Raw genomic sequence first — 26,135 nt, 5'->3', positions numbered from 1 at the left:
ATTAGGCCTGTGGATCAAAGTTTTGGGTAAGGCAGTATCCAAGGCAGTTTGATTTTTATAAAAACCTCTTTACCGGTTTTTTTCTTAAGTTCAAAATGAGTTTTTATTTTTTCATTTTAGCTACAACTGGCAATAGGATCTCCAGGTAGCCTTCAATTGCAAATACCATAAACAGTGAGTTATCTTAATATGAATAGAAAAAGCAGGTTTTAGAGTAGGCAGAAAAGAAAAGAGATAGCATGAGACACATTTTAATACTATAGTGGGAGGTGGACCATTTGAGCTCTGAATTTTCCTTGATGTAATTTGCCCTTCTGCAAGAACTTGTGCACAAGAATTGGCTATAACCAGCTGGAGTCCTAGAAAAGCTGGCATACCTTTGAAACTTCTCATTTACAAACTTGAAGTAGAGGTGCCAAAAAACAACTGGTGTGCCTGAAGGTGGTAATTTTCCATGCGTTTCCTAATTATCCAAGGATTTTTTCCCATTTTTTTTAAAAGAAGCAAAATATAGACAGCTAAGTTTCCTCTTTCACAAATGCACAGAAAAGCCAATTTAGATAATTTTAGGATGAAAAGACTATGGAGAAGACCCTTTAGAATGCACCTCCAAATCTTAAATTAGGACCCCAAACAGCAATTTCTAGGAAAAGATCCAGATAAGACTAAACCAAGACCATCAACCAAAAATGGGAGGTCTGGAGCTCAGGAGGACTTAAGAAATTCCACTAAAGGAGGAACCCTGCCAGAGGGCCAAAAGGCCATGTTAGTACCTGGCGACGAGTTCAGGCTACTCCTTCAGGGATCCTGAGTCTTCTCTGAGCCCCACGATTGGATGCCAATCTTATAAAAAAAAAAAAGAAGCCAAACTCTGTAAAATAATTTTTTTTTTTTTTTGAGACAGAGTCTCACTTTTGTTGCCCTGGCTAGAGTGAGTGCCGTGGCGTCAGTCTAGCTCACAGCAACCTCAATCTCCTGGGCTCAAGCGATCCTCCTGCCTCAGCCTCCCAAGTAGCTGGGACTACAGGCATGCACCACCATGCCCGGCTAATTTTTTTTTGTATATATACTTTTAGTTGGTCAATTAATTTCTTTCTATTTTTAGTAGAGACGGGGTCTCGCTCAGGCTGGTTTCGAACTCCCGACCTCGAGCAATCCGCCCGCCTCGGCCTCCCAGAGTGCTAGGATTACAGGCTTGAGCCACCGCACCCGACCTTTAAGAGATTCATTCTGAGCCAAATTTGAGGACCATGACCGGAAGCCACGCCCAAGAAGTCTTGAGCAAGTGGACTTGCTGTGGTTGGGTTATAGTTTGGTTTTTTACACTTCAGGGAGACAGAGTGACAGGTAAAGTCATAAATTAATACATGGAAGGCATATATTGGTTTGGCCCAAAAAGGTGGGCCATCTCGAAGCAGGGGTGTGGCAGTGGGGGGTGGGGAGGCTTAGAGTATAGGTGGGTTTAAAGATTCTTTGACTTGTGCTTGGTTAAAGACATGAAGCTTTGACTAAAGCCTTGGAATGTTTTAAGATAAGGAAGTCTAGTAATCAAAGACAAGCCACTGGACATATATTTGTTGTATAAACTGAGGACCTGAAGGTGCATCTTCTATACCCTTAGGCCTGTTAATGGGTTACAAAGGATGTCTCCAAGAAGGTTGGTGGGCATGATAAGTCATGTCTGACCTTCTTCTCAGGCAGGCAATTTAGTTTTAGGATACACCATTGGCCAACAGGAGTTCCAGTAAGTCAGCTGGTGGGGGGAACCTTAAGATTTTATTTTAGTTCACAGCAGTTTTACAACGATCACTGAATCTTTGGCCTCAAAAGACACAGGATCTGTGTGCCTGTGGGACCAAGTGCACTTTCATGGATGCAACTGTCTCCAATGTTAGTACATACAGAGTGATTACTAAGGGAAGCAAGAAAAACTGCAAATTAAACACTTGCTTCCTAAGAAAGCCATTGTGAAAAGGAAAACAGAAGCTACCTATAAAATGAAATGTATCCAAAACAAAGCTATGGGCGGGGGATGGGGGGAATAAAACACTATAAAGTTGTCTCATACACATTTCATCTGAATTTTATCACCATTTGTAATCAATTTCCAAGGCTTGATTATACCCTTTAACTTTAGTTATTCAACCTATCAAACAAGTCACCTCATTGTAGCTCCATTGGAAGGAAGAGTGGAGATGCTTTTTATGATGATAAGAGAAAGAAAAAGGAGTCACCTCAGGATAGAAAAGTGTTCTGAGTAAACACCTGGAGCCCAATGGTAAGAAGTGGTGATACTTTGTCACTTGCCTTAACCCGTCAAACCAGAACATAGAAATTCATGTAATTAATGAATACAACTTTTCTCATTAAAAACCCAGAAAACTTTCTTTACAACAAAAGAACAGAAATCAATGATATCTTATTATTCACCCATTTAGGTCTGCCTCTTGGCCATTGCTCTCTAGTGGCTTCTGCTTTCTGTAACATAACATGTAGTCATTATAGTTTCCTACCTGACATTATTTGTAAGTACTCCACTACAAGACACGTATCAAGTAAGAATGTTCTGGTTTACAGATGAGGGATCTAGATTATTTTTAAAATGTCTGTCTCCTCTAAGGTTCATCCCCTTCTACATTTTGAGTAGATGCTTTTTCCCTATTTTTCTTTCACTGCATGATATAAAGAGCTGTCTATGCAACCCCTTGACCTAAAAGACTCCCCCAGAAAGAGCTGATGTGAAATGCGTGGAAATGTTTTTGTAAAAAGCTATTTTGCTTTTATTTGTGTTATAATAAAAAGTTACCACCACATTCTATAATTACATAAATTAGTATTTAGGAAATTAATGTTTTTCAAATGATCAAGATTTTCTTTCCATTTCATAACTCAAGGTACAAAAATTAATGTTGATATATATTGCTTTTGACTTACAAAGCACTTGTAACTTATACTGGCAGCCAAAAGCAAGTCTAAATGTAAAAAGGAATACATAAACTTTCTATTAATAATTTAAAATACAAAAATATTTGCACACTTTTACTCGGTCAATTCCCTGTTTCTTGCCAAAAACAATCACCTGTCAATCAGTTCATGTAAGCAGAGGGAAAAAAGTTGGCAGAAATCATCAGTGCTCCAAGAGTTGGAAACTATGACTATCTAAAAAATTGTAATTAACTTAAAATATACATTACTAACTGTAAGTCTACACTCAACACAGACCTGATATGAATATATTACCAATCATCTGGAGAATTTGTTTCATTGCTTTACTTCACAGATTTTTTTCTGTTAGCACACTTGTTTTTCCATTTCGATTCAAAGTTTAGCATTATCTATTAAGTATTAATAATTAGCTTTTCTCATTGTGTTACCCCCTACTCCAATCCCTCAACACAACAAAAACACATTAACACCCCTGCCATATATACCTTCTAGGAGAACATGTGTTTATATTTTTCAGTATAAAGAAAACTTAGTCCATATTATTCTATGTGTGAGAATTTTCCCAATGCTACAGCAACACAAAGTAACCTGAGCCAAGATAACTTGCTTTGCCTTTTACTTTTGTTACGTGTGTTAGCAGCCAGTGGGTACTTGCTACAGGGACACTACAATGACATGTGTTAACTGTCTACATGCCAAATGAAAATTTCCTCTTTCTCTCTTCCATCTGCTTAGTAAAAAATAGATGGACATAGATGATAGTGGATAGACAAACAGGTAGATAATAGGTACAATAAGCCACAAGATTTCTCACCAATGATATCATCCTAATCTGCCATTACTATGTAACAGGTCCCATGAATTAACCCAAAGTCTATAAAGCTATAATGTTAGCTCACATTTTATGAGCATTAAAAAGAGCCCAGGCACTGTGCTAAGTCACTCATGTGTTACTTTAATCCTCACAGCAGCCTTATAAAGTGGGTATAGCTATTTCTCTTGTTCTGCAGGTGAACAACTAAGTTTTACATAGGTTGCATATATAACTCACTCAATGTCACACACCAGAATGAAGACCACAATGCCTATGTCACAATATTAAAGGAGTTAATATATATATGTAAATTGGCTGACAAAAGCTATGGCATTTACTAGGTAATCCAATGTAATTTCTTCTCTCTCCCCTTATTTTAAAATTCTACCCTTAGAAAGAGTACCTGCCACTTCTGTAAGTTTCCACAGTCATTTTCCAAGCATTATCTTACTTAGCTAAGGCAGCTGTTACTTCCCCTATTTGAGAATTGGGAGATGAAGCAATCTGCTCACGTTGATAGGTAGTACAATTGAGACACAATCTGATTTCAAGGCAGTAAAAGATCTATTCTTCAGGGAGCTATTCCCATACAGAATAAAATTGCCATGGAAATTTTAAAATATAAAAGATAACCTCATAGTGTGAAAATCAGGTTAGTTAGAAGTAAAATATTGCCAATTTTTCTATTACCACATGGATAAGAGCAGAGGTTGGGAACCAAGAGAATATTTCAATTCTGACTTCAGGGACAAATTTAGATAGCTACTAATTTTTTGCTGTCATAACTGTTCTCACTATATTGGATATGCACTGTGGTGAATGATGGATACAGCCAGAACTCTCCTACTCCAAGTCAATCATGCATCTGTAGAAAAAATGAGCTAGAAAAATATTTGGATGTCATGTTTCCTGTTTTGGTTTAATGCATTTTCATGTTTTTAAAGACTTAGACCTGCTGAACCTAAGAATCTATATAGAGTCCAATATCTAAACCCTAGAAAGTCACATTTTATTGGTTTTAGTTGCTCTTTTAAAAAAATATAAACAGCATAAATCAGTGTGCACAGGCATAAAATAAACTGTCCTAATCAATCAAACTAAGCCTTGAGGTAATTCTCATTTTGCTTTTTTGATAATCCCATTCTGCAGGTTTCCTGATTTTAAGTACAACTCTTTTTAGTCTTGAAAAATGTTACATTTGCTATCATCGTAACTTTGTCAACAGGAAATATAAGTAAACCCCATCATCCATTGTAGTTCTTTCTCATTTTACCCAAGGAAGCCTTGTTGTCAACTTCTATGTCATTATTTTGCACACGCTTATCTTCACATATACAAACACTAAATTTAAACCAAAGGCAAAGCAACAGAAAAAGTTATCATTTTCAAAATTTAAGCTTCTCCTCCTCCAAATATTCCCTTTGCCTCTTTTGTGATCAGAAAAATTGATAGCAATGATACAAGATTTCACAGGGAGGCCCTTCTGAACAAACTTGTTACTACCTTTGAAAAAAGAGAATGCTCACACTACTTCTCACTAAATCAAAGAGAATATGCCATTCACAATTGTTCAGTGTATTAAATTAATATGAAATAAAGCAATAGATTAAAATACAGTCAGTTCTCTACTCATCTTTTCCTCCTGGTTGGTACAACAAGGATTCATAACTAGAAACGTCAGAACTTAAGACAGTGCAATTCAGTTTCTACCTTGTGTTTTCTGCTCTGGAAACTTCAGAAAGTCAAGTAACAAGACAAGACAGGTTTGAATGATCCTTCAATATCCATCTATTCTCAAGAAAGACCTGAACGGCAATAGAATACCAATGTGGAATATTCTATCTCCTTAAAAAAGGATCTATTGTGACCTCGAGGTAAAATTGAACAAGGAACATAGGTTAGCCAACCTACTGAGGAGCTTCTAACGTCAGAGGAGCTCAGAAGGATGAAAGCTTCAAGACAATTTGAACTATGGGTCCCTAGAAATAACGTTACTTCACAAAATAATTCAAATAATTCAAAATAATTCAAATCTCCCATATTTGGATTGTAATGTGTCATGAGATGACAAAAAAATTTTTTAAAGGCATTGCTGAAGGGATGAGAGCCAGGGATGGATTTTAGGGACAGCAGCACTAGGTGAACGCTCACTGGGCTGTTAAGCATAAAGAAAATCCACACTGGGGAAGAAAGGGGACCTGGTGGGGGTGGAAGGGCCCTCTTGTCTCCAGGGCTCCAGGCCTTGCTTCAGCTCACTCTACTGTGACTCAGATGTCTCTGAAGGCCCCGGGCTGCTTCTTGCTGGCTCCCACCCGGAGCTGTGAGTCCACGCCTGGCCCACCTCCCACTCCCGTGCTGTCAGGATCCAGAGAGCTCAGGGTCTTCTTGCTCTCCACTCTAAAGGCAAAGACACATTTGAAGGGGACTCTCAGGTATTTTGAAATGTGCAGGACGTTCTAATTGACGTGTGCCACACTGCTGTGCAACAGATGTCAGGGCTTCTTTCTCCTGTCTGAAACTCTGTGCCCTGTGACCAACTACCTTTGCCATCCACCAGCCTCTCATCACCATCAAGCTACGCTACTTCTATGAGGTCAGCTTTGCAGATTCATCATGTAAGTGACATCATGGTGCATTTGCCTTTCTGAAGGGACAGTTATGATAATTAGCTTGATGTCACCATTCCACATACTGTACATGTATATAAACTTTACACTGTACCCCATACATGTATGCAATTATGACTTGTCTATTAAAACTAATATTAGTGAAACCATAACAAATAAAATAGATGTGGGAAGCATGGCTGGACCACCCCACATACTTGCTGTTGCTGGTTCAGCTGTCCACATTCCCTGGTACCACCACCTTTTTTATCTGTCTGCAGCAGATCTTTTGAACTGGCAGATACAGCATACTATTAATGTAAAGTTGGAAAATCTTCTAGTGAGACCCTTCCAGCCCTTGGCCCCCCTCAGAGGGAGAAGTCGAGGTCATCCGATCTGGCTGCCCAGCCTGGGGACAGTTCGATTCCCTGGATGTTTCCTAGGGAGAGGTGTCTCCTCCTTGCTCTTCCCCATGGCTGCTGGTGCTGAGGGTGGAGGGGAGGCCATGGGGCCATGCTGGGGGGCTGTGCTCGGATCAGAACCCAGCCTCAGGCTGTGGAGAGCTCTGATAGTCACTGTGGCTTTTCTGGTCACCTCTGGCCTCTCCTACTCCTTGATCCAAATGTCCCTCATAATTTCAGGAAGGGTGGGCCTCTCCTGGGCGTCAATGACCAGGAACTTCTTAAAAAATAGTTTTAATTCTTCAAAAAAGAAAACAGGTGTCTCATACCTTCTATGGGTGATGTTACTTTTAAGTTAATCCCAGTTGTCAAAATGAAATGGAAGACTCTAGGCTGTCAGGGTGTAGAGGACAACACCCAGGCTCCACATGTCCATCTCCCGTCCTATATATTCCTCACCCAGGAACATTTCTGGGGCACAAAACCAGGAGTCCCACAGAAGGTGTCTAGCTTCTTCCCCTCATTAAATGTTGTGACAAAGCCAAAGTAAGCTACCTTGATGTTCTCCTTCTCATCAAGTAGAATGTTGGGGCTTTAGGTCCCAGTGGATGATGTGGTTCTCATGGCAGTACTGCACGGCAGCCAGGATCTGTTGGAATTTGGCCCCGGTCTTCTCCTTCTTCAGACGGTGGTGTCTCGCTATATGCCAGAAAAGGTCCCTGCCACTGGCATACTCTTACTAAGTGAGGGTGTCTTCATTCCTGATGACATCCAGAAGCTTAAGGATGTTCAGATGATTCAGGGCCTTCGTGGCTTTGACCTTCATAGTGTGACTCTTTCCAGGCTAGGGATGGTCCGCTTGGACATGATTTTGATGGCCACCTGGGTCCCAGTAGGAAGGTGCTAGGCCAGCATCACCTTGCCAAAGGTGCCCAAGCCAATTTTCTTGAGAAGCTTAGAATTGTTAAGCTCCTCAGTAGATGAATTGGAGGCTACAATCTGCTCCATGGTCACCTCTAACTATGCTAAGTCTACCCTAACTATGCTAACTAATGAACACTACCAACTATACTAACTAGGCTAAGAGTACTAGCAATACTAGCTATACTAACTATTCAGGTAATACTAACTATATGAACTACTTTAGTAATACTAATAAATAATCTAAAGCTAACAGTACTAATTATAATAACACTACAAAGAAATAATACTAAATGTACTCTCCTAACACTAATCAAAATCAATATTAACCATGATATGCTAACACCACTAACAAAAAATGCTAACTATAGTGTGGTAACAAGACTAACTAACAGTACTAACTATCCTACCCTAACACAATCAACAAACAGTGCTAACTATACTGACTACACTAACAATGCTAACTAACAAGGAAAAAGCAGTCTGTGGAGTCAAACTTCACAGTCACCAAAAAGCAGCTTCCTGGGCAATAAAGACGAAATCCTAGACCCAGCCAGGGGCTCATACAGGTGCTACTAGTTTGATAACAATGGCTTTTTATGAGGTCAGAGCAAGAAATTGGTTTATCATGGCTGGGTATAACCCACAGTGGTTTTTTTCCTTTTTTGGTGGCAAGAACATTTTCTTCTTTAAAGAAAACAAGTTTTGGGGGTTTTTTTGGACGTGGTTATAGAGATTGATATTTAGAAATTTAAACCTGTAAAAGGCTTCAGGGATCTTTCCATTTATAGTTTGAAAATCAGTAATAATTTTAGGCTTTTAAACACATTATAATGTCGGACCAAGTGTGGTGGCTCAAGCCTGTAATCCTAGCACTCTGCGAGGCCGAGGTGGGTGGATTGCTCGAGGTCAGTAGTCCGAAACCAACCTGAGCAACAGTGAGACCCCATCTCTACTAAAAATAGAAAGAAATAAATTGGCCAGCTAAAAACATTTAGAAAAACAAATTAGCCAGGCATGGTGGCACATGCCTATAGTTCCAGCTACTTGGGAGGCTGAGGCAGGAGGATTGCTTGAGCCCAGGAGTTTGAGGTTGCTGTGAGCTAGGCTGATGCCACGGTACTCTAGCCCAAGCAACAGAGTCAAATACTCAATTTCTTTTTCTTTAAATTCTGACTGGTGTCAGGGTGATACTACAATATAGCTGACATTATGATCCACTTTTAAGTGACACTCCTGGGGCAGTAAGAAGTGGGTAAGGGCCAGCTCTGCATCTCTGGACCCAGCCAGCCTGGCCCAGAATGAGGGAGAATAAATGGCAGACACCACGACCCAACACTAGGCTGCAGGTTGAGCAGGGCTGACTCGGGATGGCTCTTACCCCAGGTACAGCAAGAGGTTCCATGAAGGCACGGACTGTAGATGTTTTGGTTCCTGTCCTGGCCTCCTTGGCCTGGAGTTGGATGAGCACTGTTGAGCAGGGCCTGGGGAGCCCTGCACACCTGGAACCTGGGTGCCAGGGTGGAGTCCCTTCCACGGCCACACCAGCAGATTGGTGTCCTTGCTGGTCCTTGGTTTCTCTTGGTCCAGAGTGCTAACACTGTACCCTTCCTGGGGTTGCCTAGTAATCTATCATGCAGATATGTGGACATGTAGGATATTGCCATTTGTTTGTTTTTACTCTTTTTATTCTATGCTTTTGTGTATATTAAAAAAAAAATGCTTTAAACAACCCAAATGCTCTAGAAAAAAGGGAATGGCTAAAGTATAAATGACTACATAAAAATAATTGCCTGGTCTATACCGTAATTTGGAAAAATATAAAATCTTAGGATAACATACAATAAGGCAGAATGCTAATCTTCATCCCATGGCATAGCTAAGTCAATATTTGCAAGGATAGGGAAAGGGTCAAGAAAGAAACATGAGAAAAATATTAATAGAGAAAGCTTATGCATCATCTAAAATCAATTTTCTTTATGATTGTCATAGTGCTGCATATGAAATAATATTTTAGTCTTAATTAAAAGATTATTGAAAGGAAAACATTAGGTAACTAATACCATCAGTACTTTGTGGATATGGACTAAAATCCACAAAGGTAGCATGTCAATGACTAAAGTTGCTGAATGAGAGAATCTAAAGACGCTGCGAATTATAGCTGGTGTGACTAAGTGCCACCTTTTCAAATAATCGATCCACTAACCACACAGTGGCCCAGATGAGGAACTAAAGCCAACTCACCACGGCGACTCCCCTGGCCTCCTGGTGGGCCACCTTGACGATGTCTGCAGCTCTCGTGTTGAAGAAGAGCATCCTGAGCCTTCTCTGATGTGCAGCTCCGCCTGCAGGAGGGAGAGGCAGGGAGGGTCGGGCTGCGTGTTGGAGGGTGAAGGGCCGCCCGGTGGGTCTTGCCCTGGCACTGCCATGGCAGGGCAAGGGCCGTACCTGGATGCCAGAGTGGTTGTAGATGGTCACCTCTTCTGGATTCACCCTCACATCCTCCACCAGGACGAGCTCCATGGAGGCTGACGGGACAGAGGAGGGTCGTGCTGAAGGGGCAAGGCCAACACCCTCAGATCCAGGAGGCCATGGCCAACTGCAGGCCAACACCACACCTGCCCACAGGCTGCTCCTGGGGAAGAGCAGGCCCAGAAGCCCCAGGTCCTGGCCAATCATTATATCTCAGGCACAAACCCCAATAAACTCATGGTTCTCCTGAGCCCAGCTGAATGGCCACATCCCCTTTGAGGCCTCCCTCAACCAAGGCAGAGTGAGTTGCTGGCTCCTCCACTCAGACAGAGGTGGAGTGAGCAACAGCCCTGCTCAGATGCCAGCCCCACCCCACCCTGCCAGGCCACACAGGGTGGGTGACTCACACACACCTCCAACCCTCAGGACCTCACAGCAGAAGGCCAGTTTCGGAGCATGTGTCAGATACTCTATTGGGAGAGTGGATGGGGGTGGGCAATGGGAAAGCCACTGGACTAGCTAGATGTGGGAGACAGTCCCATGGGAAGAGTCCTCACAGCTGTCTCCCAAGAGGACAAGGACAACCCTCACTTTCTTGGGTGGCACACTGCTTAGCTCTGCTTCCTGCCACGTGTCATTCTAGGGAGACTGCCAGACCCAGCCCACAGTCAGATTATTTGAGCACCCCCTGTACACCAGCCACATGCAAGGCACTGGGGGTGCAGTGACTGCCCTGAGGGAAGAGTGAGTGAAGGACAGAAGGTGCTGGGTGCAGTGTGGGTGCCACGGGCAAGGAGGGTCTGGAAGGGAGAGCAGCTCTCAGGGAGCAGAGACCTCAAGCTGAGGAACTCCTGAGCGTCACCAGTGACATGGAGCCCCCAGGGCACAGAGCATGAGTGCAAAGGCCCTGGAGGGATCCCGTCAGGGTGTCTAGGCCCAGCCAGGAGGCCAGGAGGCCCCCCACTCCAGCCCAGGGCTTCCTGGTTCACAGATATGAGCTGCATAACTGGGTGGGTGAGCAGGAGGGGCAGGGCTGGGCCTCTGGTCACCAGCAAATGCCTGCAAGGGTTGCTGTGTTTGCTCTGGAGGTCAGGAGGCCTTGGCGTCAGCCCTGGCTGGGTGACCCTGGACACATTTCCTCACTCGTTCATTCTAAACAAACCCCCTTGGTTGGTGTCTGCTCTGTGCCAGGCACTATGCCCAGGGCTAGACAGGCAGACATGGAGGATCCTAAGGTCACTGAGCTTGCTTCTACCAGGAAAGAGGGAGAAAAATATTACAAATCATGGGGACTAGTGCTGTCCATGAGGTTGACAGTGGGTGGCAAGGGCTTCCTGGCCCAGGCTGGAGGACGGGGCTCTTCCAGGAGCAGGAACTCCCCACCAACTCACCCTCTCTGGGCCTCTTGTGGTTCAAACACAGTAACAGGTGCAGTCGCCAGCCCGCTGTGCCTCAGCCCTTGTGAAAAGCCTTCACAACCACCCTCTAGGAAGGCCCACTTTTCTTTATGCATGTTTTACTAACGAACCCTTACTGAGAGCTCACTCCCTCCTAGGCTGCTTTCTAGCCCATTCCATTTATTAGCTCAGCTAATCTTCAGCACAACCCTACTGGGTAGGCGCTGGCTAGCCCCATTTTATAGACATGGCATGTGAGGCCAGAGACATTAAATGAGCAGAGCACAGAGCTGCTGTGTGTCAGACTGGACTCAGCCTGGAGAGGCTGGAGTGGAGGCTGAGGCCGTGTGCTCCACATGCTCATGCCACAACTGCCTCCATCATCAGGTGGGAAAAGGGATTCACAGACGTCAGGCAAGTGGCAGAAACCACTCCAGACCCCAGTCTTGGGAGGCCCCGGAATCTAACACACCAAAGGCCACCGTCCCAATTCTGGAGATCTGTGGGGACCCTGAAAGGTAACTCTGGAGTGGGCCAGAAGCGCCCCTGTGTACTGACCCCTGTTGGAAACATTTCAAAGCCTTTAGAGCCCACACTCCTGCCTTCCCAAGGACAGCCTGGCAGATCAGCGCCCTGCCGAGCCTGCCGAGCACTGTCTCATGTGACCACATGGATGTCAGCAACCTCTGTCCCCCATGGGGGAGGCTCTGCTCCTTCTACATTGATTCCTACTTTCAGCCAGAAAATCACAGGGAGAGGGTTATGCCAAAAGCTATTCTGAACAATTAGAGTTTTTATTCAAATTTGTCAGAGCAAATGAATAATTTGCACCAGGGAAGGAGTGGGCAGGGTGGGTGGTGAAGGACAGGGCCTCTGACTCACCTTAGGGGGCAGGTGGGCAGCGATGGTGACGCCCAGGTGGTCATGGCCGTGTTTGTAGCTCACCAGGAGCGTGGTGGATCCCTGGGCCACGGCTCTCACCCTGACGCTGCTGCAGCGTTTAGAGCCGGGCGGCAGCCTCCCTGCACAGAAGGCCACAGGGCCACGTAAACTTGCCTTTGGCAGGAAAGGCACGACAGGCTGAGGCCCCTCTTTCATCTTGGGCTTGATCTGCAATCTGATGTTTATCACTGAGCATAAAATCTTCTGTATCTGGCTTCCTCAGCTCAATATTGTTCATAAGATTCCTCATTTGTTGAAAATTGTACGTCCTTTACCCACATTTCTATATATTAATATTATCCCATTGTGTGAATACAGAGCCATAGATTTATCCAGGCTACTGTGCACACTTTGGTTCCTTCCGGTTTGGGGCTCTGCTCCACAAAGCTGCTAAGAACAAACGTGCACCTTCTTTCTTGGGGACACACTTAGACATTTCTGTTGACTGTATCCCTAAGAGTGAGACTCCTAGGCAATGGGGTGTGCGTTGTTACTGCCAAATATCTTTCTCAAAGTGGTTCCATCAATTGAAAGTGCTACTAACAGTTGCCCTACAACCCTGCCTTTATTTTCCATCAATGTTTTAACTAAATTTCTAAAACCTTATTTATTTTGATTCTGATAAAATACACATAACAAAAAACCTCCCAGCTTTGCACTTTTACATGCACATTCACACTGTTGTGTAAGCATCTCCACCATTTATCTACACAACTCATCCCATAAACCGAAACTCTGTACCAAATAAGCATTAACTCCCTAATTCCCGTGCCCCCTGGCAACCACCCTTCTACTTCCTGTCTTTGTGAGTTTGACTACTCTGGGTACCTCGTTTAAGTGGAATTTGATAGTATGTACCTTTGTGACTGGCTTATTCACTCGGCACAATGTCTTCTAGGTTCTTCCATGTGGTAGCATGCGACAGAATCTCCTTCATTTTTTAGGCTGAATAACAGTTCACTGTGTGGATAGACCACATCTGGTGTATCCATTCATCAGTGGTGAACACTTGGGTTCCTTCCACCTTTCGGCCATTGTGAATAACACTGCTATGACTGTGGATGAACAAACACCTCTTTGAGATTGTGCTTTCAACACCTTGGTATATACCCAGGTGTGGGATTGCTGGATCACATGGTAATTCTGTTTAAGTTTTTGAGGAACCACGATGCTATTCTCAACAGTGGTGACATCATTGAACATTCCCTCCACCAGTTCACTAGAGTTCCAATTTCTCCACATTTTCACCCACACTTACTGTTTTCTGTTGTTGTTTGGATAGCAGCCATCCTAAGGGGTGGAAAGCAGTTTTTCTTTTCTTTTTTTTTTTTTTTTTTTGAGACAGAGTCTCACTTTGTTGCCCAGGCTAGAGTGAGTGCCGTGGCATCAGCCTAGCTCACAGCAACCTCAAACTCCTGGACTCAAGCAATCCTCCTGCCTCAGCCTCCCGAGTAGCTGGGACTACAGGCATGTGTCACCATGCCTGGCTAGTTTTTTCTATGTATATTAGTTGGCCAATTAATTTCTTTCTATTTATAATAGAGACAGGGTCTCGCTCTTACTCAGGTTGGTTTCGAACTCCTGAACTCAAACGATCCACCCGCCTCAGCCTCCCAGAGAGATAGGATTACAGGCATGAGCCACCGCGCCCGGCCGGAAAGTGGTTTTTCATCATGGTTTTGACTTGCCTTACTCTGATGATTAATGATGCTGAGCATCTTTTCATGAGCATGTTGGTCATTTGTATATCACCTTTGGAGAGATATCTATGCAAGTCCTTTGCCCATTGTTTAATTGGGTTATTTGTTTTATTGTTGTCAACATGTAGGAGTTCTCTATATATTCTAGATGTGATTCCCTTATCAGGTATATGATTTGCAGGTATTTTCTCCCATTCCATAGGTTACCTTTGACTATGCTGGGTCCTTTGATACACAGAACTTTTAGATTTTTTTTTTTTTTTTTTGAGACAGAGTCTCACTCTGTCATCCAAGCTAGAGTGCCATGGCATCAGCCTAGCTCAGAGCAACCTCCAACTCCTGGGTTCAAGTGATCCTCCTGCCTCATGTACAAAACAAAAGTAGTACTAGCTTTTATAATGGTCTATGTATTTACCTTTACCAAAAGTCTTTATTTCTTCATAAAGATTTGAGTTCCTGTCTAGTGTCCTTTCTTTTCAACTGGAATGACTCCCTTCATTGCAGACAGGGAGGTGGTACTCAGCTTTTGGTTATCTGGCAATGTCTTAATTTCTCCCTCATTTGTGAAGCACAGTTTGTTGGATATAGATTTCTTGGTTGACAGACTTTTTTTTTCCTTCCATGACTTTGAGTATTTCAACCCACTGACTTCTGGCCTCCACGTTTTTTTGATGACAAATATGATGATGATCATGTGGGGAAATTATGATGACATTTATCTTCCTAGAAGTTCTATAAATGTTAATAATGGACCTTATTTTGTATCACACACCACAGAGTACATTTTGTTAGTATCATGATGTCAGCTATGGAGTAGCATCACTCTGACACCAATCAGAATTTAAAGAAAAAGAAATTGGATATTTCAAGTATAGACATGATGGGGCCTTTAAAAGTCTAAAGTTATGACAGATTTTCAAACTATAATTACAAAGGGCCCTGAAGCATTGTACAGGTTTAAATTTCTAATAAATTAAATATTAATCTCTATAACCATATAAATAAAAAAACACTTTCTTTCTTTAGAGAGGAAAATGTTCTTACAACCAAAAAAGGAAAAAGCCACTGTGGGTTATCCCCAGCCCTGATTGTCCCATTTTTTTGCTTTTACCTCATAAAGAGCCACTGCTATTGAATTACTAAAACCTATATAAACTTCTGGCTGGTCCTAGGTCTTCGGTCCTTATAGCCCAGAAAGCTGATTTCTGGTGACCTATAGAATTTGACCATAGTGAAAGTGAGATTGTTTTTTCCTTGTTAATTAGCATTGTTAGTGTAGTTAGTATAGTCAGTGTAGTTTGTTAGTAGTGTTAGCACAGTATAGTTAGTATTGTTTGTTAGTAGTGGTAGCACAGTTAGTATTATTTATTAGTATTGTTAGCCTAGTTCATATAGTTAGTATTGTTAGTGTTATCAGAATACTTAGTATTGTTAGTATTCTTAGCCTAGTTAGTATAATTAGTATTGTTTAGTAGTTACTTAGCATAGTTTGTATAGGTAGGTAGTGCAGAGTTAGCATAGAGCTAACTCTATGACCATGCAGCAGGTCTTGGCCTCCAGTTTCTCCCTTGAAGAGCTTAACAACTGTAAGGTCCTCAAGACCATTAGCTGGGGCAGCTTCACCAAAGTGATACTGGCCCAGCACCTTCCTGCTGGGACCCAGGTGGCCATCAAAATTATCTTGAAGCAGAGACTTTCCAGGCTTCAAAGTGTCTATAAGGAGGTTGAAGCAATGAAGACCCTGAATCATCCAAACATCCTAAAGCTGTTGGATGTCATAGACAGTAAAGACACCATTTACTTAGTAACAGAATACATGAGTGGCAGAAACCTTGTTGAGTATATACTCTGACATGGCCACTTGGAGGAGATGGCCCAGGCCAAATGCCAACAGATCCTTTCTGCCATACAGTACTGCCAACATAAGATCATCCACCAGCACCTGGAGCCCCACAACATCCTACTCAATGCCAATGATAATGTGAAAATAGCTGACTTTGGCTTGGTCATGACATTTGGTGAAGGGAAAAAGCGGGATACCTTCTGTGGGACTCTTCTATATGCTTCCCCAGAAATGTTCCTGCACCAGGAGTATAATGGGCTGGAGGTGGATGTGTGGAGCCCCAGTGTTGTCCTCTACATCATGACAGCTGGGACTCTTCCATTTGATGAATAGGGTTTCAGGGACCTTGGAAGTCAGGTTGTATATGATACCTCTTTTCTTTTCAGATGAACTCAAACTTTTTCTCAAAAGTTCCTGACCCTTAATCCCAAGTAGAGGCCCACTCTCTTCCAGATTATGAGTGACAACTGGATAAATTCTGGGCAGGAGACACTGAGGCCATACACAGAGCTGTCTGCAGATGAGGCCATAGGGAACAGGACACAGGAGGAGACCAGGAAAATCCTCCAGGCTGCGCAGCCAGATGGGAGGACCTCAACCTCTCCCTCTGAAGACCGCCAAGGCTGGCAGGGGCTCACAAGGAGGTTTGTCAACTTCATGCTGAGATTGTGCTGATTCCTGCTGGCCCAAAAGAGCTGCTGCAAAAAAACCAAGGTGGTTCCCATGAATACAGAGAACAGCTGAGGCAGAGAAAGAAGCAACTATTAGGGCAGTCAAGCCATGCTTCCTGCATTTTATTTTATTAATTATGGTTTTATTCATATTATTTTTAATTGGCAAGTCATAGTTGTATATATGTATGGGGTACAATGTGAAGTTTAGGCACATATACACTATGTGGAATGTGACTTAAAGCCAATTAATGTATCACTCTTAGTAGGATGTATATTTTTAGGAATGTATCAATTTCTTCTATGTTATCCAGCTTGTTGGCATAAAATTGCTCTTAGTCTCTTATGATCCATTGCATTTCTGTGGCATCAGTTATAATGTCTCCTCTTTCATTTCAGATTTATTTGAGTTGTCTCCTTCTTTTTTTTTGTCTACTTAATAGTTTGTTGTGTTTATCTTTAAAAAAAAATCCAACTCTTCATCTTTTTTGTTGTCTTTCTTGTCTGTACTTATTTGCTCTGATTTTTGTTACTTCCTTCCTTCTATTAACTTTGGGCTAACTTTGTTCTTCTTTTTCTACTTCCTTGAGGTGTCACATTTGGTTGTTGACTTAAGATTTTGCTTCTTTTTTAATGTTGGTGTTTATTGTTATAAACGTTCCTCTCAGGACTGCTTTGCTGTATCCCATAAGTTTTGATATGTTGTGTTTACATTTTTATTTGTTTTAAAGCATTTTTTTATTTCCCTTTTGTTTTCTTTTTGATCCATTGGTTGTTCAGAAGTGTTTTGTTTAATTTCCATACATTTGTTCCTCCTATTATTGACTTCTAGATTCATACCATTATGTTTAGAGAAGATCCTTGGTATGATTTTGATCTTCTTCAATTTGTTAAGACTTTTGTGGTATACTAAACCTAGTATGATCTATCTTGCAGAATGGTTCATGTGTGCTTGAGAAGAATGTGTATTTTGGTGCTATAGGATGAAATGTTCTGTATATGTCTATTAGGTCTAGTTGGTCTAAAGTATAGTTCCAGTCCAATGTTTCCTACTGATTTTCTGCCTGCGTGATCTACCCATTATTGAGTCCCCTATTATTGTATTACATTCTATTTTTCCCTTCAGATATATTAGTGTTTGCTTTATATATTTAGGTGCCCCCAGTTTAGTTGTATATATATTTACAATTTTTTTTTTTTTTTTTTGAGACAGAGTCTCGCTTTGTTGTCCAGGCTAGAGTGAGTGCCGTGGCATCAGCCTAGCTCACAGCAACCTCAAACTCCTGGGCTCGAGTGATCCTTCTGCCTCAGCCTCCCGGGTAGCTGGGACTACAGGCATGCGCCACCATGCCTGGCTAATTTTTTTTTATATATATATCAGTTGGCCAATTAATTTCTTTCTATTTATAGTAGAGACGGGGTCTTGCTCTTGCTCAGGCTGGTTTCGAACTCCTGACCTTGAGCAATCCGCCCGCCTCGGCCTCCCAAGAGCTAGGATTACAGGCGTGAGCCACAGCGCCCGGCCTTATTTACAATTATTATATCCTCTTAATGACTTGAACCCACTACCATTATAGTGTTCTTCTTACAATTTTGAGGTGAGATCTATTTTGCCTGCTACAAGTTTAGCCACCTCTGCTCTTTTCTGGTTTCTATTTTCATGGAATATCATTTTCCATCCCTTCACTTTCCAGTCTATGTGTGTCCATAAAGCTGGAGTGAGTCTCATAGAGGCAGCACATAGTTGGGTCTTTTATTTTTTTTAAATCCATTTAGCCACTTTGTATATTTTCATTGAAAAACTTAATCCATTTACATTCAAGATAATTATTGTTAGGTAAGGACTAACTATTGCCATTTGTTAATTGTTTTCTAGTTGTTTTGTAGATCCTTTCTTCCTCCCTTACTAATTGTGGTTTCTTTGGCTAGTGATACACTTTGATTCCTCTCTTTTTTCTTTTGGTTGGCAGAGCCAGCTGAGGCTTTATTTTGGGAAAAGCAATTGAATTGGTTTTTAGTTGGGGGCATGGGTAAGAGGGGGTACCCCAGGCAGTAAACTCCCCTCGCTGGTGGGCTGAGGGCTGGGGGGGCTGGGGCTGAGCCTCAGGGGGGTCTCCTGTTTCCCTGTGCTCCCTGGCACAGCTGCCTCCCCCACAGACTCTGGGGCAGCCACTCGAGGGTGTAGGCTGGAGGGCTGCAGTGGCCGTTCACTTGGGCAGGACATCAGAGAACTTGGACACCAGCTTCCCTTCACGGATCTTGATCTTCTTCACTACCACAGCCCTGGAGGAGCTGGTGCAGCTGAAGGAGCCAGAGCTCCCACCAGAGCCAAAGCAGGGCTGGAAAAAGCTCAGGCTACAGCTGAGGCCAGGGCTTGTGAGGCCCCTGTAGGCCGAGCTCAGCCCACCTGAGTAGCCACTGGTGGTCTTTGTGTGGATGCTCATGCTCTGCATCCCAGACTCCAGCTGGCTCTCCTCGCCCCCCAGCAGCTTGTGGTAGGTGGTGATCTCGAAGTTCAGGGCCAGCTTGACATTCATCAGCTCCTGGTACTTGCGCAGCTGCCATGCCATGCCCTGCTTGGCTCGCTGCAGGGCGGCATTCAGCTCGTCCACCTTGGCCATGGCACCCGTAATGGCCAGGTTCCTGCACTGCTCAGCATCCGCAATAGCTGTCTCCAGGGAAGCCCTCTGGCCTTCACTTCGGGACCGCACTCACCAGGCGTGAAACCCTGCCCACAGCCGGCACTCATAGTCCGCACGATAGTTTGTGCTGTGCATTTACGACAACTCCGTTTTGCTCTTGTGTGATGAGGAAAGCTTTAAAGCACTGAAAGCTTGTTTTACTTTACAGGCAGCTTTACTTGTAATGTAAATCAGAATAGGTAACATATACATATATGTTTTCATTACGTTATTTTTAAATGTTCACAATTTTATTTTGATAAATGAAAAATTAGAAAAGTCATATCATGGCTGTCAGCTAAAGTCGACGCTTGGCTTTGTGCCTTCATATCACGACTGTCGGCTAAAGTCGCTGTGCACATTCATCTGTGGCTGTTGACTATAGTCGAAGCTCAGCTGTGCACGTTCATTTGTGGTTGTCGACTATAGTCAACGCTGGTACCGAAGTGGGTAAGACCTTCGGCATGGAGCTAGATGATGATCCAGCATGTCTCTGTCTTCGTGTGACATAGGTCATCCCCATGCTTCCCAGCCAGAGCCTCCAGCTCCTAATACTTGGTCTGGTACATCCTCTCAGCCTCAGCCTGGCTGTGGTTGGTGATCTCGTACTGGGCACGGACCTCAACGATGATGCTATCCGTGTTCAGGGATTAGCTGTTGTCCGTGGACAGGACCACAGATGTATCTGACATCTGGGACTGCAACTCACAGATCTCCTCTTCATGCAGTTGCCTGAGGAAGTTGATCTCATCAGTAAGGCCTTCCAGGTGAGACTCCAGCTCTACCTTGTTCATGTAAGCTTCATCCACATCCTTCTTGATGAGGACAAATTCATTCTCCATCTCTGTACGCTTGTTGATCTCATCCTCACACTTATTCTTGAAGTTCTCCACCAGCCCCTGCATGTTGCCCAGCTCCGCCTCCAGCTTCAGCTTCTCCTGGCCCAGTGTGTCCAGCTGTAGCAGAAGGTTGCTGATGTAGTTGTCAAACATGCCGCCCGTCTGTATTGCTCCGAACCGTCTTCTGCTGCTGCAGGAGGCTCCACTTGGTCTCCAGCATCTTGTTCTGCTGCTCCAGGAACCGCACCTTGTTGATGAAGGAGGCAAACTTGTCGTTGATGGTTTTGATCTCCTCCTCCTGGTTGCACACGGCCTGGATGTTGGGATCCACCTCCAGAATGAGGAAGCTCAGCAGGTTTTGGTTCACCCTGACAGCTGTGATGCCCCCCATACCACCAGCCCCTGCATAGTCCCCACCCAGACACATGCCGAGGCCACTTTGGAAGCCGCTGCTGCTGCCCACCCAGGAGAAGCTGGAGGAGCTGATGTGGGCACTGGGCCCGCTGGTATATGAGCAGCTGCTGAAGGCCCAGGGGCCATAGGGAGACATCTTGTAGGACCTTCTGGGTCACCCTGATGGACATGATGGAGGCTGGAGTAGAAGCAGGCAGGCCGAACTAGACAGAGATTCGAGAAGGAGAGAGAAGCAGCAAGAAGCTGCTTCTAGGTGGATCTCTTTTTTCTTCTACTAGAAGTTTTTGCCTACCATGAGGCTTACATAAAACATCTTATACTTATAACAGGTTATTTTAAGCTCATAGCGACTTAACTTTGACCACATATAGAAACTCTACACTGTTACTCCTGCCTCTAGTTTTCAATGTTACAGTTTGTACCTTTTTAACTTGTTTGTCCCTTAAGAAATTATTGTAACCGGGGGGGGGGGGGGGGGGGGGGGGTGTAGTGGCTCACGCCTGTAATCCTAGCACTCTGGGAGGCCGAAGTGGGCGGATCACTCGAGGTGAGGAGTTCGAAACCAGCCTGAGCGAGACCCCGCCTCTACTAAAAATAGAAAGAAATTAATTGGCCAACTAAAAATATATAGAAAAAAATTAGCCAGGCATGGTGGCTCATGCCCGTAGTCCCAGCTACTCGGGAGGCTGAGGCAGTAGGATTGCTTGAGCCCAGGAGTTTGAGGTTGCTGTGAGCTAGGCTGATGCCATGGCACTCACTCTAGTAGTCTGGGCACAAAGTGAAACTCTGTCTCAAAAAAAAGAAAAAAGAAATTATTGTAACTATAGTTATTTTTAACCGTTTTGTCTTTTAACCTTTATACTAGAGATATAAGTGATTTTCATACCACCATTACAGTATCAGGGTTTGGATTTGACTACAGTAGTCTCCCCTTATCCATGATTTCCTTTCCCAAGTTTCAGTTATGCACAAATAAGATCTGAAAATATTACTTGAGAAAATAAACAGAAATAAACATCCCGTAAGTTTTAAATTGTGTCATTCTGAGTAGTAGGATGAAATCTGGCACTGTCCCACCTAGGATGTGAATCATCCCTTTGTCCAACATCTCCATGCTGTCTATGCTACCTGTCTGTCAGTCTCTTAGTAGCCATTTCGGTTATCAGATCGACTGTTGTGGCATCTCAGTGCTTGTGTTTAGTAATCCTTATTTCGCTTAATAATGGCCCCAAAGCTCAAGAACAGTGATTCTGGCAATTCCAGTATTCCAAGAAGCCATATAATGCATCCTTTAAGTGAAATGGTGAAAGTTCTAGTCTTAATAAGGTAAGAAAAAAATCATATGCTGAGGTTGCTAAGACCTATGGTAAGAACAAATCTGCTATCCGTGAAATTATAAAGAGAGAAAAAGAAATTTATGCTAGCTTTGCTGTGGCACCACAAACTGTAAAATTTATGGCCACAGTGCAAGATAAGTGCTTAGTTAATAAGGAAAAGGCATTCAATTTGTGGGTAGAAGACACGAACAGAAATGTATTCTCGTTGATGGGAATCATGGTTTCAGTCATTTCCTGAGGGTCTTGGAATGCACCCCCTGGGGTTAGGGGGAACTACTGTACTGAGTGTGTCTGCAATTACAGAACTCTAAACTACATGAAGAATATGACAAAACACAATGAACAAAATGACAAATCCACAATCATAGATTTTTAAAAGTCCTTTCTTAATTATTTATAGAATAATCAACCAAAAATTCAGTAAGGATAACAAAATGTTGAATGATACATTAACCAACATTACCTATTTGGTATTTATAAATAGCTGGCAGCCAACAACTGCCAAATATACATTCTTTTTAAATGCACATTAAATATTTACTGAGATAGCCATAAGCTGGGCTATTAAACATTACCCATAATATCAAAAACCTAAAATTATCCATATTACATCCATGAACTATACAGAATTAAAGAAGAAATACACTATATCAGATGTCTGGAAAATGTTCAAATGCTAAAATATTAAGGGACACACTTCAAAATAACTGCTTTTCAAAGAAAAAAATAGCAAAAGCAATTAGAAACATTCCAAACTCAAGGAAATGTGAAAATGTGCAGTGTAGCTACTCAATGAACCTGTGGAAATTAAAATACTTTTAAGTGCTTGCATCAGAGCAAAGAGAAAAGGATAAAATAAGTAATCTGTGCTTCCACATAAAGAAGAGAGAAAGATAAAAGAATATTGAATAAAAATATGTAGAAGAAATAAAGTAGATTAAAATTGGAAACCAATAAATAGAAAAGGAAAAAAGACAATAATGAAAACTTGTAAGGCATTAAGATGGTTCTTGGAACAAATTAATGAAATGGATAATCTAGAAAAATGTATCAAACAATAAAGAGAAAGCACAAATACCAATATGAGGAATAAGAGAGAAAATATCTAGACATTGAAAAGGTAATAGGAACAACTGTATAAATAAATTTGACAGTTTAGATGAAATGAACAAAATGCTTCTAAGATACTACAAGCTACACAAACTCCTTCAGAAAATGGAAGAGGAAGGGACGCTTGCCAATTCTTGTCATGAGGCCTGTAAAATCATAACACAACACCTGACAATGATGTTACAAGTTAATTAGAAGTCTCTATCCCCATTAACTCAGAAGCAAAAATCATTAACAAAATATTAAAAACAGAATCCAGAATTATGTAAAAAGGATAACAAATCGTAAATGGTATTTACTTCAGAAATGCAACTTGGTTTAACATTGGAAAATCCATAATTCACTAAAAACATAATAAACAAGAAAAACTATATGATCTTATCAAGAGATACTTATGCAGTTAAAAAAACTCAACATCAATTTATGATTTTAAAAATAATTCCCAATAGACCAGTCTTATATGGGAACTACCTCATCCCAATAATTAAACCATTAGTTAAAAGCATATTCAGTGATCAAATATTGAAAGCTTGCCTTCTTAGAGTTAAAGAAAAATATCAAGAGTTTCAGCTCTCACCACTTTTATTCAATAATGTACTGGTGGTCTACTCTAGCACAAAGAAGAATTAAAAAGAAATAAATATTGGAGAATTGATACTTTCCTTATTCATAGACAACATAATAATGTATATAGAAATATAAAGGGATATATTTCAAAAATAGTAAAAATAATGTATAAAGTAATCAAGTTTCCTAAATAATTGTGTTTACAATAATCAAATGTATTCCTATTTATAAGCAAGGAACAGTTGGGAAGTAAAGTTTAAAAGAAATATGATACAGTACTTCATTAGAATCAGAGACATCAGTATAAATTCAGACTTAATATATAGACATAGATGGACACATGTAGAAATAATTATAAAAAGGTTTATATAAACAGGTAAGTATCAATATGTAGATTTCTTTGTTCAGTCTGCTTAGTCCTTATAAGCAAAAACACACCAAAAGCAACAACACACAGAACCCAGATTTTGGTTTCTAACACCATCCACTAATAAAAGTATCCTTGGAAAAAATAGCTTATTCTAGCACCAGGGCAGGAAGTATACAAGATGAACCTAGAACATGTAAGTCCAGAAAGTAACAAAGTGCTAAAAAAAAAAAAATCATAGTTAATAGCCTATGTTAAAGGGACAAAGCACCAACTAAAAGAGTTCCTAATGGCCAAAGTTGTAACTATGCAGAAAAAAGAGTTTGAGAAATTTATATTGGACTCCTTTGAGTCTTTCTTGAACATAATGTGCTTGCATAGTGTGAAAAGTGGATTCATGCTTCTTGATTTCAAAGCTTACTACAAAGCTGCAATAATCAAAACAGTGTGGTATTGGCATGATAGTAGATATTTAGACCAATGGAACAGAATTGAGAGTCCAAAAATAAAATCTACAGATCTATGGCCAACTACAATAGTAAGACAAATTTTAAAATGAGAAAACTATTTAAAAATACATTATCCTAAAGGATATATACACATTGCCAATATGCATATGAAAAGATGAAAAAAATTGTTAACAATTAGACAAGTGCAAAGCCACGCCACAATGAGACATCACTTCAAAATCACTAGGATGGCTATAATCGAGACAATGTAAAATAAGAAGAGTTGAAAGGGATGTAGAGAAATTGGAAACCACATTCATTGCTAGAAGGAATGGAAAATGATGCAACCACTGTGGTAAACAGTTGGGGATTCCTCCAAAACTCAAAAGAATTATCAAATGACCCAGCAATTCCATTCCTAGGTATGCATTCAAAACAATTAAAATTCAACAATTTTAAACAATTGTTCTAACAACATTTTGTACACAAATGTCCTTAGCAACATTATTTATAATAGTCACAGAGTAGAAACAGTCCAAATGTCTTCCTACTGGTGAAGTGATAAATAAAATGTAGTATTAATAGTATATTCAGTCTTCCTAAGCCGGCGCTCTGCGAGGGCAACGCCATGTTCAGCTCCAGCGCCAAGATCGTGAAGCCCAATGGCGAGAAGCCGGACGAGTTCGAGTCCGGCATTTCCCAGGCCCTCCTGGAGCTGGAGATGAACTCGGACCTCAAGGCTCAGCTGCGGGAGCTCAACATCACGGCGGCCAAGGAAATTGAAGTTGGTGGTGGCCGGAAAGCTATCATAATCTTTGTTCCTGTTCCTCAACTGAAATCTTTCCAGAAAATTCAAGTCCGGCTAGTACGAGAATTGGAGAAAAAGTTCAGTGGAAAACACGTTGTCTTTATCGCTCAGAGGAGAATTCTGCCTAAACCAACTTGAAAAAGCCGCGCAAAAAATAAGCAAAAGCGTCCCAGGAGCCGTACTCTGACAGCCGTGCACGACGCCATCCTTGAGGACTTGGTCTTCCCAAGTGAAATTGTGGGCAAGAGAATCCGCGTGAAACTGGACGGCAGCCGGCTCATAAAGGTCCATTTGGACAAAGCACAGCAGAATAATGTGGAACACAAGGTTGAAACTTTTTCTGGTGTGTATAAGAAGCTCACGGGCAAGGATGTTAATTTTGAATTCCCAGAGTTTCAGTTGTAAACAAAAATGATTTAATAAAGTATATTCACAGTAAAAAAAAAAAATAGTATATTCATACAATGAAATATCCTTATACAGCCATATAAAGTAATGAAGTACTGATTATGCTACCACCCAGATGATCCTTGAAAACATTATGCTAAGGGAAACAAACCAGATGAAGAAGGCCATGTAGTGTATAAACTCATTTGTATGAAATGTCCTGAATTAGGAAACTAATAAAGACAAATAATAGATTATTCATTACAAGGGTATTGATGGAGGGGTGAGGTGAGGTAGTGAAGATTGACAGATTATAAGTATCAAGTTTCATTTGAGGTAAATGGAAATGTTCTGGAATTAAATAGCAGGAATGGTTGTGTAAAATAGTGAATATACTAAAAGTCACTGAATTATGCTTTTTTAAATGTTAATTTAAAATTTAAATTATATCTCAATAACAAGA

General features: G+C 41.8%; 1 protein-coding gene and 1 pseudogene across 1 annotated transcript; one reads left to right on the top strand and one right to left on the bottom strand.

Annotated features, from left to right (window-relative positions):
* Positions 1-18,495: 18,495 nt before the first annotated feature.
* Positions 18,496-20,844, bottom strand: LOC105858795 (keratin, type II cytoskeletal 8-like; annotated as a pseudogene).
* A 4,233-nt stretch (positions 20,845-25,077) lies between these two features.
* On the top strand, positions 25,078-25,734 carry LOC142872921 (small ribosomal subunit protein eS7-like). The gene has a single exon (XM_076006501.1). The coding sequence runs from the start codon at positions 25,106-25,108 to the stop codon at positions 25,421-25,423; it is 318 nt and encodes a 105-aa protein (XP_075862616.1). The 5' UTR covers positions 25,078-25,105; the 3' UTR covers positions 25,424-25,734.
* The last annotated feature ends 401 nt before the right edge of the window (positions 25,735-26,135 follow it).

This window comes from Microcebus murinus, chromosome 1, assembly GCF_040939455.1.
Source record: "Microcebus murinus isolate Inina chromosome 1, M.murinus_Inina_mat1.0, whole genome shotgun sequence".
Classification (NCBI taxonomy): domain Eukaryota; kingdom Metazoa; phylum Chordata; class Mammalia; order Primates; family Cheirogaleidae; genus Microcebus; species Microcebus murinus.
This window is presented reverse-complemented; position numbering and strand designations above follow the sequence as displayed.

What these genes read in the sequence shown, in the direction of transcription:
- LOC142872921 (XM_076006501.1), top strand. Translation starts at nt 25,106, where the DNA reads ATGTTCAGCTCCAGCGCCAAGATCGTGAAGCCCAATGGCGAGAAGCCG.